General features: G+C 45.7%; 2 protein-coding genes across 2 annotated transcripts in view; one reads left to right on the forward strand and one right to left on the reverse strand.

The window, feature by feature from the left end:
* PTER (phosphotriesterase related) overlaps positions 1-1,722 on the forward strand; it is a 131,820-nt gene extending 130,098 nt beyond the window's left edge. Inside the window, exon 5 of the mRNA XM_068235546.1 lies at positions 1,528-1,722. Coding sequence (XP_068091647.1) covers positions 1,528-1,714 — 187 coding nt within the window. The 3' untranslated portion in view covers positions 1,715-1,722. The remainder of the gene's footprint in view (positions 1-1,527) is intronic.
* Positions 1-13,539, reverse strand: part of C1QL3 (complement C1q like 3) — an 85,083-nt gene extending 71,544 nt beyond the window's left edge. Inside the window, exon 1 of the mRNA XM_068235552.1 lies at positions 12,175-13,539. Coding sequence (XP_068091653.1) covers positions 12,175-12,768 — 594 coding nt within the window. The 5' untranslated portion in view covers positions 12,769-13,539. The remainder of the gene's footprint in view (positions 1-12,174) is intronic.
* Between the last annotated feature and the right edge of the window lie 488 nt (positions 13,540-14,027).

Genomic DNA, 14,027 nt, shown 5'->3' on the forward strand with positions numbered 1-14,027 from the left:
AGGCCCCATTCACACTCATAAAACGCAAAACACTAGCGCTTTTGCTAGAGTTTTGCTCTGGCCTGTTTTGGCGATTAACGCCATTCACACTTGGGGCAATTTTCTTCGATAGCACTAAACGCGATCGCCGGGAAATCGCCTGAAAATGGTGCAGGATACGATTTTCTTTGTGAGTGAGAACAGGCCCATAGGTTATTATTGCACTAGTGCTTTAAAAAGTGGTAGCGATTGAGCGTTTTGCCGAAATCGCTGGCAAAACGCTCTAGTGAGAATGGAGACTTAGGGCTTGATTCACAAAGCGGTGCTAACCTACTTAGCACGTCTAAAGTCTTTAGACGCGCTAAACAGGGTGCTAAGTAGGTTAGCACCAGATTTCTCAATCAGATCGCGCGCTAACTTTGCGCGCGCAAAGTTTTACGCGCGCTAAGTCCCACAGACTTTAATGGGCACTTCGCGCAGTACGCGCGTAAAGTTTTACGTGCATAAAGTTTTGCGCGCGTAAAGTTTTATGCGCGAAAAGCTTGTTTAGACGTGCTAAGGGGGTTTTCACAGGCGTGCTAACAGTTAGCACCGCTTTGTGAATCAAGCCCTTAGGATCTGTCCTGTGGAATCCTTAAAGTGATCCTTAAGCCTAGGAAAAAAATAAGTTATGGCCTCTTGCACACTACATGCGATTTTGACGTGATTTTACATGCAATTCCGATTTGCGATTTTTATAGCATCCAGGGAAAATCGGATTTGCAGTGTGCAGGGGGCCTTACTCACCTGGGGTTTCTACCAGCCCCCTGCAGCTGTGCCGTGCCCTCGCAGCTGTGCCATGCCCCCTGCAGTTGTGTCGTGCCCTCGCAGCTGTGCCATGCCCCCTGCAGTTGTGTCGTGCCCTCGCAGCTGTGCCGTGCCCTCGCAGTCACTCGCGGATCCTCCTGTCCCCAACACCAGCTAGTTTCGATTTCGACTGACAGGCGCAAAGCGCAGGCCTAGCCACGCGTCTCCTTCTACGCGTTCCCATCCGCAATAGCACCCTGCGCAGGCACAGGACGCTATTGCGGACGGGAATGCGTAGAAGACTGCGCATGGCCGGGCCTGTTGGCAAAGTGAACATAGCTGGCGGCGGGGCCAGGAGGATCGGAGGGAGACGGCGAGGGCACCGGACAGCTGCAGGAGGCTGGTAGAAGCCCCAGGTGAGTAAAACTGATTTTTTTTTATAGGCTTAAGGATCACTTTTAACCTTCCCTGGCGTTTGATTTCCCCAGGATTTATGTGCAAAAAGTCATCCAACTAATTTGTATAACCTTTTTTTTCCTGTAGCTTGCCAAAATGTGTCAAGCAAGGGTCTAGTATACAGTGCAGGAGACCCTCACTGATAAGAAATTCCAACTATAAAACACTTTCCTAGCAGAAAACTGCTTCTGAGAGCAAGAAAGAGGTAACAATTGGAATTTCTTATCAGTGAAGGTCACACTGCAGTCACTTCCTGTCTGAGTCAGCCACTTACATACCTGATATTTAACTCTTTCTGTGCACAAGGTTGTGTGACCTGTGTGAGAACGCATCTACGTCACCAGGAACACACTGCGCCCCCGGCATGCGCAGAAGACACCAACCCATTGGGCGTCAGCAATCCTTAGAGGCTATCAGCAGGACCCCGGAGAAGACTGGAGCCGTGGCGAAGGGCACAAATGACTTTTATATTTCATTTAGAAATAAAGTATAAGAATAAAAAAATAAATAAATAAATAACTATGTAAAGGTGCATTTTTTCAATTTGCGTCCATCACTATTTACAAGCTTATAATTTAAAAAAAACTATACTAATATACTCTCTTGACATGCATATTAAAGTTCAGACCCTTAGGTTTTTTTTTTTAATTGCAATATAAAAATTTTATTTGGGTAATTTTTGGTGTGGGAGGTAAAGAGTTAATTTTAAATGTAATAATATGTGTTTATTTACTAAAAAAATGTATGTGGATGTAGTTCTAATATTTGGCCACAAGATGGCCACAGTGAAAACATTTTTTTTGTCCTGGAAGCAAACGCTCTCGCTTCCAGGAACCATAAAGAGGACGGGAAACTTTTTTTTTTGCGCAGAAAGACCGTGGCCTCTGATAAGAGGCCGTCGGGTTTATCTGCTGGGGACTTGGATCAATGAATGGGAACCATGTTTTCAGTTCTGACAGCCCACACTTGATGTGCGATCTGCATGAGAACATGACAGTCCATAGACCTTCATGTTACCGTTCACAGTGCAGTGTGTATTCCCATGCTGTGCAATGTAACGTGCCCAACACCATTTTAGCGGGCAACGCACACGATTTCTCATCGACTTGAATACTATTGCATTCTTGATATCCATGTTACGTGGACTAGATTAGCTCTGTCCTTGTTGCTGGTGTGATTCAGTCACCACTTAAAGAGACCCAGAGATGAAGTAATGTAAAGATTTGATACTTACCCGGGATTTCCTCCCGCCCCATAAACACGTGTACGTCCCACGCCATCCTCCCGCGTCTGCCATTCAGGCGTGGTGAGCCCCGGTGACAGGCTCAGCCGATGCCAGTCTGGACCTACTGCGCAAGCAAAAGACCCGGACTGGCGTCACTGAGCTTGTTAACGGGGCTCACCACGCTGAACGGCAGACCGCGGAAGGACGGCGTGGGACTTAGACGTGTTTATGGGGCGGGACGAAGCCTCGGGTAAGTATCAAAGCTTTACATTACTTCAGCTCTGAGTCTCTTTAAGCCAAAGAGATCAGCCACACTGCCAGGCAACTGGTATTGTTTAAAAAGAAATAAATATGTAGGTCTCCGTATACCTCTCACTACAGTGTCACGCTAAAGAAACCTGTTTGTGTAGAAATGTCAGAACAGTTATTTTTGATCTTTAAAAAGGCAATGTCCAAGGTTTTCAGGTGAGTAAACTGACTCCACCCCTCCCCGAACATATATATCCCCAGTGTGTGGCATGGACCATATTCTGGTTGCACGCTGGCAGACTGACCAGCAGAGTTTCACTACATCATCCAAATGTGCCAGCAGTGATCTTACTAAAGAAAATGAACACAGATCCACTGTGTAGATTTCCAACATCCAATCAGGTGCTGAGCAAAAATGCCAGACAGCATGTTTAAAGGACAACTGAACAGAGAATAATATGGAGGCTGCCATATTTATTTCCTTTTAAAGAATACCAGTTGCCTGGCAGCCCTGCTGATCTATTTGGCTGCAGAAGAGTCTGAATCACACCAGAAACAAGCATGCAGCTAATCTTGTCCAGAAACAAGCAATAATGCCAGAAACACCTGATCTGCTGCATGCTGGTTGTCTTTCAAAGTTATCTCAGTAAAACGTCATTGCTCATTCATTTCACCGTATTTAAATATCGATGATCTGACGTATGTCTACCAGTTTGCTGCCAGCCACCTGTGGGCCAATCATTACAACAGATTCAATCACTTTGATCCCCTCTGGCAGTAGTCTTTTCCCTGCTCCCTACCTAGGACTGGGCAGTGGGTCAGTCGAGCCCCACACATTTCTGACACCAGGACAGCAGTTGGGCCGGTTCTGCATCAAATTTCAGCAGTAAAAGTCTGGTACACACATCCAATTTTGATTGGCCAATTTTAAAACCTATATGTAGCACGACAGCTTACCTACACAATCTGTTTATAGTATTTAAAATCTGTTGGTCCTCATACTGCATGGAGGTGGTACAATTGGTCAATGATTGGCCAATCAAAATTGCATATGTGCAGTTGCTGTATATTTAACTGCAATGTGTTAAATCAGTCACTCTCAACCATTTTTTTTGCCGTAGAAGAAGAAGATCAGCCATTTCTATAATCAGGCCACAATCAACCTGTTTCTAGGCCACTTTGAGATTGTTTATCAAGGCATCAAAACACATGGAATACTGATAGGTGCCCCCTTGGAAGCCGGCGCCCTGAGCGAACGCTCAGGTCGCTCAGGTCAAAGTCCGGCTGTGCAGAAACACCTGATCTGCTGCATGCTTGTTCAGGGGCTATGCCCAAAAGTATTAGAGGCAGAGGATCAGCAGGATACATAGCCGGCCTTTGACCTGAGCACTGATTCGTGACCTTGAGACTATACTGTGTACTCCTATCGGTTTATTGCCTGAGGAAGTGGGAACATACCCGTGAAATGCGTTGCACTGTTTGTTTTGGAGTATATTAATAAACCTGTTGTCATAAAACTGACAGTATCTTGTCTGCTTCGGGGAGGCGAGTCCACCACCACCTCCTGAGGGATTTTAGAACCTTTTATCCTGCTGGCGCCTCTGTTCACTCTTACACTGATTGTTTTTGTTAATATTCCTGAAAGTTTATATCCTTCATTTTTAAGTGTATTCAGGATAATGCACTCTTTCCATCCATTTTGTATTTATTAGTAATTTTCTATTATACATAAGTGATGTGTTACGGAGATCTGAGCGTTTGGTGTGATGTGTCACGACTTCAAAAAGCTTTGGAACCACTGTCCTAGGAGGTAACTCAGGAGAGAAGGTGAATTGCATGTGTGTATAGTGTGTGTGTTTATATAGTGTGTGTGCGCGCGTGTGTGTACATGCGAAGAGGATGAAAGGGGGGGCACCAAAATCAGGTTTCACTCAGGGCTCTGTGAAACCTAGGGCCGGGCCCTGTGTTTCTGACATTATTGTCAGATCTGACAAGATTAGCTGCATGCTTGTTCCTGGTGTGATTCACACATTACTGCAGCCAGCTAGATCTGCAGAGCTGCCAGGCAACTGGTATTGTTTACTAAAAAATAAATGTGGCAGCCTCCATATCCCTCTCATTTCAGTTGTCTTTGAAAAGGCATTTTATTGATTAGGTGTGAAAACTTCACCTAAGAGAAAACGTATGGGAAAAAAAAGTGAACTGAATAAGGGCCAATGTGCTGAAACCGCAGGCGGGGCAGTGACCCTTGTATGGCTGAGAACACCTATGTCAATGTTTTTCTTTTGTGTTGCCTTGATAAAGAGACCCAAAATGGTCTTAAACATTGATTCGATTTATTTAATGCTGTATTAAAGACCCGAATAATTTAATGAGTGCGGTCTCCCTACAGATATTGCCTAAGGTGGCACCGTCCTTCGGACTGATATAACAGAATCAGGGGCATAACTGGAAATCAATGCCCCCCCCCCCCCCCCCCCTTCAAATCTTTGATGGGGCCCCCTCCTCCTGCACACTGAATAGGGACTGTTTGCAAATCTTTGTCTATAAAACTTTGTATGATTCGTTATCAGTGGTTGTGCAGATGCAGTCAATTGTGCAGAGAGCAGAAAGATGTTTTTCTCTCCTTGCCCTTAGTTGTCAGTCTCTCAGGACAGGGCCCTCATACCTTGCAGGGTCTATTGTTACGCCCCTGAACAGAATGATACATTACCATAAGGAGTGCGTAACACACTATGGTCGAATTTAGCCGGATAACATACTGATAAGGCTGCTGCCTTTGTTGTGGGATTTGAGCCTTTGACCAGGGTTCGAATCCTGGCTCAAGCCAGTATGTAAAATAGTAAGGAGACTTTGGGCTAGGCTCCCTAATGATCCTGGTCACCCGTGGAGTGTAAGTTGCAACAGTCCTGTATTACTTTGAGACCACCAGGAGAAAAGCATGATATGAACGTTCTGTGTCTTGTCCACTTGTTTTGCAGCCATTATTTCTTGCACAACAAGGCAAGAGAAACCGCATCAGAACTTGCACACCTGAAGAGGGATGTGGAGGCTGACATATTTGTTTCCTTTTAAACTATGCAAATTACCGTACCTGGCTTTTCTGCTATTCATTTGCCTCCAATACACTCAGCCATAGACCCGGAACAAGCATGCAGATCCGAAATCTCTGACTGAAGTATGACTGGATTTGCTGCATGCTTGTTTCAGGTGTGATTTAGACACTACCAATGCCAGAAAGTTCAGAAGGACTCCAGGCAACTGGTGTTGTTTAAAAACAAAATATGGAAGCCTCCACATCACTCGCAATTCCAGTGTCCAACAATGGCAGCCCTTATATTTCTACCTTGAAGGCCCCCCTTTAAATCTATGACCCAACAGCAGTGAGCTGCGTTGTGTTGGGGGTTGTAGAAGCCATGTTAGCCGACACAGTGCGGCTTAAAGGTGCCCATACACTCGTCAGATTAGCAGCAGATAGATCATCAGATGGAAATCTTATGTTTTTAGAACATTTTTTACTAGGATAGAATTCCAATAGATTTCAGTTTGAAATGTATTGAAATTCGATCTGATGGCATTTTTTGGCCATCAGATTTCCATTAGGGCCAATGCAAAATAATAAGCAATCTCATCAGATCGACCTAGATTTTCCACCCTGCCAGTTCGATGGAAATCCATCGAAATTGGCCGTCGATCGGCCAACCGATTTGCAATCGATCAACCGATTTTGATCGATCAATCAGAAAATCGGCTGAGGGTATGGGCCCCTTAAGGTTGAACCATGAATGAATTTAGTATACAGACTTAGAAATGGAATCCACAGACAGTTCCCCTACTCCTGTTTTCCAAATTAAAGGGAACCTAAACTGAGAAGGATATGGATTTTTCCTTTTCAAATAATACCAGTTGCCCGACTCTCCTGCTGATCCTGTGTCTCTAATACTTTTAGCCACAGCCCCTGAACAAGCATGAAGATCAGGTGCTCTGACTGAAGTCAGACTGGATTAGCTGCATGCTTGTTTCAGGTGTGTGGTTCAGCCACTACTGCACCTAAAGAGATCAGCAGGACTGTCAGGCAATTAGTATTGTTTAAAAAGAAACATCCATATCCCTCTCAGTTTAGGTTCCCTTTAACACAGACTCCTCTGCCCAGTCGAGTGCCTTGGTTCGCGTTTTGGGTTTTACATAAACAGACATCAGAAGATAAAAAGTAGGTGTCATTCAGAAGTGATTTCAAGGCAGTCAGCCTCAAGTCTTCCATTGTCTCCTCTTTTTCTGAGGCAGACATCTATTTTCCTACAGGTAGTCTGATCTTTGGAGCTTTTTGGAGTTATTAGGTATCCATGATAAGCAGCAGGGCCTCAGAATATGACAGATGCTCTAACTGAGCAAATTGCTTCACCGCGGAAGCCTGGCGGAAAGTTTAAACATCTTTTATGTTATGCGACTGTCAAACTGCTGTGCCTGTTTCTTTATCGAGAAAAATCGCTTCGCTTTTAGGTCAAGCATCTCACTAGCAATCATGGGATCACAACCTAGGGTACATTTAAAAGGCAACTGAAGTGATTGGGATATGGAGGCTGCCATATTTTTTTCCTTTTAAACAATACCAGTTGCCTGGCAGCCCTACTGATCTTTCATGCATCAGTAGTGTCTAAATCACACACCTGAAACAAGCATGCTGCAAATGCAGTCAGACTTCAGTCAGAGACACCTCATCAGCATGCTTGTTGAAGGTCTATGGCTAAAAGTATGCAGAGGATCAGCAGGGTAGCTAGGCATTGTTTGAGAGGAAATAAATATGGCAGCCTCCATATTCCTCTCACTTCAATTGTCCTTTAAACATTATGCTGGGACTTGCAGTTCCACAGCTATTGTCTTTTTATTGATAAACCTGTAACTGATAATACTAACAGCCAGGAATAACAGTTTGGTTTATACTGTGCTTCCCAGAACATAAGGCAGTCTTATATACATTTTTGCTCTAAAAGATGTGCTAGGGCTTATTTTCAGAGGATGTCTTATTTTTGAGCAAACACTGGTAGTTTTCCTATACAAAATGTATATATTGCATGCCCTGCTGAAACACAAGCGGCATGCACAGAGCTTGTAGTTTGCAGTTATTGGCTCTCACTTACAAGAAACTGACTCTGCTGCTCATGTGGGTAAGAGTGTATTTATTGCAGGCAGAGTACTCTGTCAGGCTCCCCAGAGCTATGATAGGATAAGCTGTGTGTCCTGGGAAAAGGTGAAGAGCTGCTGATGCTTATCACAACAGATCAGGAGGGCTGGCTCCAACAAAAACACAAATTGCCTGACACACATATACAGGACTGTAGAACTCACTTTATACTGCTGCTATCCTGTATCAAGTGTATTGAGCGTGACTTGCTGGTGTCATGTGGGCTGCTGCTAGGGCCTACATTCAGGGGAGGGTTTATATTTTGAAATTCCTGCTAAGGCTTATTCTCAGGGGATGTCTTATTTTCAGGGAAACACGGGTATGACTTTTAAAGGTGTATAAATATGAAGCAGATGCTTTCCGCCCTGTTGCTATAGTGGGCACATGGGTAATTCAGGGTTCCTGTGATCACTGGACCCCAAATTACTTATTCCTTGGAGTTGCTATGACTCAGAGGGGGAATAGTATTCAATACTGCCAGGAATTTGAGCGGCAGCGAGCCATTGCCCTGCCCCTAACTAACCGGTGGCGTACATATACATACGCGTATAAATAGAACAGCATGGCTCCCGTGTGGCCAAGCTGAGCTGCAACTGATTATTAAAAATTGTTTCCATTATATCTTGAGAGAGAGTGTATGTGCTGATTGATGGATGAGACTTTCCTCTTGCCTGACCCCGATTCCTATTTCTTGAAGCCACTCTGTAGAACGTTTCAGTAATGCAAGCTGGATCCCGCTCTGAATGGTCTCTCCTGTCTAAACAATCCGCTCCTCTGATATACCCGGAGAGCAATTACAGCAAAGTCCCCATTATCTGGAACGTAGGAGGACGGAAGCCTCAACCAACCGGCATGTCTGAGGGAAGAACGAGGACTGTTATTTGAGAGTTTGGGGTGGGGTTTGCCGGCCATAAAATACTCACCGAGCCTCCAGAGATGTCCTGTAGCTCCTAGCGGCTTTTCGGCGTCTGTGCACAGCTCCCGGTGTGTCATATGGGCCATACACTGAGGATGCCGGAAAGCCGCCAGGAGTCTGCTAGGAGCTACAAGACGTCGCTGGAGGCTGGGCGAGTATTTTATCCTCCACAAAGGGGGGTTTGTGCTTTTTTGGATGGTTGTTCAAGCAACCATAGACTGAGCACCTGTATCGGGCATCAGGCAATTCCCGCCGGTGCCAGATACTAGGGACTTTGCTGTAAAATATTTCTGGGCAGGGTTTTGGTAACAGCCACAGAGACAGGTATAACTACAAGGGAGCAGGTGAGCCCAGAGCTGTAAGGGGAAGGGCTGGTGGTTCAACCCTCAATGGGTCCCTGGGCAAAGGTAGCCTGGGGTCCCCCTCAGCAAATTCAGCCTGCAGAGCCCCTGACTTGACTGTCACCGCCTAACTGCCCCCGATCGTCCCCTCGTCTCCTCTGTGCTCCCCGAGGCCCCTGCACAATAGCAGCATTGTATCTCACCTCTTCTTCATGGTCTTCCCGCTGCAGTCCTCTTATGACCCGGCGCATGTTATGCAAAAGTGCCAGGACACAAGAGACCGGCAGTGGGATGAAAACCGGGAGCAGGACGGTGCAGCCGGGACGGGTGAGATAAAATGCTGCTATTGTACAAGGGGCCCCTGTGAGCACAGAGGAGTTAAGGGGAAGGTTGGGAGTCCGGCAGAGCGGGGGCCCAGCAGCCCTTGGGGCAAATGCCACCATTACCATAATAGAAGTGCCGGCCCTTGGGGGCCCCAACTTCTACATCACTCCTTCTGAAACAGGGGTCCATCCTTCAGATCAGGTGTTTTTGTGGCTACACTTGTTATATATATGAAGATCCTGATGGCCACACTTGTTTCATGACCCTTGTAAGATGGGCCCCCAGGCTGTGAGGGTCACCAAGGGGAGGCAAGGGAAATGGTGTGACTATTGGGGGCCCCCATCAAAGTTTGGCTGGGGGGCCCCATGTTTTGTAGACATGACTCTGCACAGAGAATTCTAAAGCGTGTTCAGGACACTCTTGGTTCCAGTTCAGCAGAATCCTGCTGAGTTTTGGTGAGTAATTTTCAGCAACTGAAACCAGTACATCCCCCCCTTTAACCGTACTATTTACCTAATGTAGACGAGAAGGAAAACCGAACAGAAAAATTGGCACACTTTCCATGCACTTTAACAGGATCGGTTGATAAACATGTCAGAGCATCAGGAATTAATTAGAAATGTAAAGAAATAAAAAACCAACTGAACTAAAACTGTTTTTGCGTGGGAGGATTTTTATAAATACAGTTCTGGTTCAGACATAGAGGAATGACAGCAACTGAGGGATTGATTTAAAGGGCAATTGCAGAGAGAAATGGTGCAACACCGATAGCGGAACCAGTCCGAATACAGATGAAATCTGATTGGCTGGATTTAGCACCCGCACCACTTCTGGTCCTGTTCTCTTTGCACCAGTATTAGTAAGTCAGCATCCATCATTTATAGGACAACTGAAGTGAGAGGGATAGGAAGGCTGCCATATTTGTTTCCTTTTAAGCAATACCAGTTACCTGGCGGTCCTGCTGATCCTCTGCCTCAAGTACTTTTCGCCATAGACCCAGAACGTACACAAATCAGGTGTTTCTGACATTATTGTCAGATCTGACAATAGCAGCATGCTTGTTTCTGGTGTTATTCTGACACTACTGCAGCCAACTAGATCAGCAGGACTACCAGGCAACTGGTATTGTTTAATAGGAAATAAATATGGCAGCCTCCATATTCTTCTCACTTCATTTGCCCTTTAAAATACAACTGAAGTGAGAGGGATATGGAGGCTGCCATATTTGTTTCCTTTTAAGAAATACCAGTTGCCTGGCTGTCCTTCTGATCTTCTGCCGCTAATACTTTTAGTCATAGCCCCTGAACAAGCATGCAGCATATTAGGGGTTTCTGATAATGTCAGATCTGACAAGATTAGCTGCATGCTTGTTACTGGTGTTACTCAGACATACTGCAGCCAAATAGATACGCAGGGCTGCCAGGCAATCGGTATTGTTTAAAAGGAAATATATATGGCAGCCTACATGTTCTTCTTACTTCAGTTGTCCTCATAAAGCTTTTTTAGCCTATATTTGGTGATGCTTTAGTCTAGACCCTAAGATCTCAATGTGTGGTGGTATGTGTACCTGGGGGTACTTCTCAAGAGTGCAGGGGGTATTTGGGTTGATTTAGTTAATTAAATATAACAAATTTAGAGTTTCAGAAAATGATAAATCTTATATAAACACCAGATTAGTATTGGACCTAGCTGCAAGCATTTATTAACACTGGTTAATTGTTTATGAACAGTTAAATAAATATTAATATATCTGTGTCAGGGAGTACTTGATATAATCTTTAAAATACCAGCCAGGGGGTACAGACTTTCAAAAGGGGTACTTGTCAAAATACTGTTGTGAAACACTGTTCTAGACCGTAATTTTTGAGCATGTTTCCTTTAAACTTAAATTGGGCTCTTGAATGTTAAGTTTTCACAGCCAATCCATTTTTACAAAATGTTGAAATGTAAAGAATATTAAATATACTTAAATTATTGTATACATAATAACTAAAAATATATTAAACAAACTATAAGTATTTTTTAGTTAATTAAAGACAAAGAGATACACAATTATGGAGCACTTTTAAGTAATATATAGGTGTCAAAGGGTGCTTGTTGAACATTTCTAAATGGGTACACACTATAATCATGTTGAGAAAAAAAATGCTGTAGATTTCTCATCAAGAGGTTCACTACCCCAATGAGGTAGTAGCACTGGGTTTAGGGGATACTTCAACTTTTCACAACCCTTTATAGTAACTACCTTTTAAGACTTAAAAGAACCAGGATTACATCTGATGAAACCAAGTTTGTTTCTGTTAATGAAAAACGGGATTTAACATTTAATTAAGTCAAACACGTTTAAGTACTACTAATAAACATGTATGCCTTCAGATTCTGCTACCCACAATAGGAGGGTAGTTGGCAAGCACTGTCTTTAAAAGCCACATGTTATAACAATATTAAGAAACACTGCTCTGGACCAAACCATTAGGCTAAATGTAACATATATCAGCAGCTTTATCTGGTATGGTTTTGGTCGTCTTGCTCGTCCTTTAAGTACTGATGTACATGCCAGCCATATTTACGTTTGATATTTAGGTGACACAAGTCGTGTAATTCTGATTTGTCTGATGAGAGATCGCACAGTAAGGACACACTACATTTATCTGTTACCCTTGTATTTCGTCTATCTGTCTGTAGAAGAAGCTCAGCCTGGCATAGCCTCGCTTACCTGATTGTTCTTGCAGAGGTCTGCCCACATGCTGGTGCCATCCCCACCCCTCATCAGGACGTGGTAGGTGAAGAAGTAAATGCCAGGGATGGAGCAGGTGAACTTGCCGGTGGTCGGGTCGTAGTGGTTGCCCAAGTTGGTGACCACATCGTCGAACTTGAGCAACTCATAGCCCTCGTGTTGCCTCTTGAGCCCGGCATAGAAGGCGATCTTGGGCACGGTGGTGTAAGTGGCTGCGCTGATGGCACCAGCCGCGTTCAGCCCCGGGGTGCCAGGTGGCCCCGGCAACCCAGGTCTTCCCGGCTCCCCCTTATCACCCGGTGGCCCCATAGGTCCAGGAGGTCCCGGTTCACCCGGCGGTCCCCTAGGTCCAGCCTTCCCTGGTCGCCCAGGCTCCCCTTTGGTACCTTGGATGAAGGTGGGCAAGGACTGAAGAAGGCTGTGGTCCCGCACCGTCTCTGCCGTGGCGGTGCTGGGGGGTTTGGTCCCATAGGGGTCGCAGACCATGCGGCAGGTGCCCAGCATCTCGTAGTGAGCCGAAGTCCCGGCTGAGTTGACCAGAACCGGGATGAGGATGACCAGGAGGAGTACCATGACCACCCCCAGGGCGCCGGCTGCCACCAGCCTCTTCCTGGCAACCAGCCGGCTTAAAGCTGGCCGTTCCTCCTGCCTGCTTTTCGACGAAATCTTGAAGCCTTTCTGGGCACCACCAGATGAACGGAAAAACCCAAAGAGTGGAGCCCGAGATGCCTCCTGGAGGTCCCAATGCGCCGCGCTAGGCACTGGAGTCAGGAGCTGTCCACGGTCCTGAAGCACCTCCTCAAGCTCTGGCTCAAGCCAAGCGGCCCTGGTCTCTCTTGTCCAACTTTGTCGTCTCTCCCCTGGGTGGTCTCTTGGGGGTTTCAAGAGAGAGATAGTGTGTGAGCGAGGCAGTCTCTTTTCTCTCGTCCACAGGAAAGTCTCAAGCTCCTCTTAATTCTTCTTAATAGCCGTGCTCTGCTCAGCAATCTCTCATTTCTCCTTCCAAGTCCCGTTGCTATAAATCAGCTGAGATCAGCATCAAAGACAACGCTGGTGACTACTGATGGCTCTCCCACCTCCAGGAACGCTGGAGCCCACGTGTGTGTAAGTCAGTCAGTCCCTCCACAGCGCAGCGCATCCTTGGAGTCCTCAGCCTTCTTAATTGGCATCGACTTTTTTTTTCTCCCTCCAACTCTGCCAGTTGGAATGAACTTTCCCGTTGTTCTTTCTTCCCCTCGCTCTGTGCTGCGTTATTATTCCTGAGGAGGTGACCGCAGCTGCTCTGAGCTTGGAGGGGTCCTGGAGATTGATGGTGAGGGTGGTGCTTGCAGTGGAACCCTCAGCTCAGCCCCCTCTCTGATTCTCTCTCTTCTATCCACCTCTCTCCCTCTAGATATTAAGCATATCAATGCCTAGCAGCGCTTGCACAGGGCTTCCCTGTATAATTCTCTCATTCACAGCTCTGTGAACGTCGAGCTAGCAGTGCTGGTGGAATTCAACACCTGTAGATCAAACGCCTGGCGAGATCCCCCTCGACCCAAATCCACCGAGATCCTCTTTTCCTTCATATCTCTCTCTCTCTCCCCCCCCCCCCCCCCCCCCCCTCCTGTGAGATCAGCTTCGCATTATTCATGCGGCTGCTGTGATGTTTCACCATACCTGGACTTACAAACGGGATTGTTTTAATAAGGCAAAGAATAACCTGCAAAGATCAGACTGACCCCCTAGTCACCAAAAACCATTAGCAGTTCAAGCAAATATTGACACCTTGCCTTTCTTTTTACTCAGCTGAAAATGGGCTTTGAGTTTGTCTGAGCTGAAATGTATTTGTG

Source organism: Hyperolius riggenbachi, chromosome 5, assembly GCF_040937935.1.
Source record: "Hyperolius riggenbachi isolate aHypRig1 chromosome 5, aHypRig1.pri, whole genome shotgun sequence".
NCBI classification, from domain to species: Eukaryota; Metazoa; Chordata; class Amphibia; order Anura; family Hyperoliidae; genus Hyperolius; species Hyperolius riggenbachi.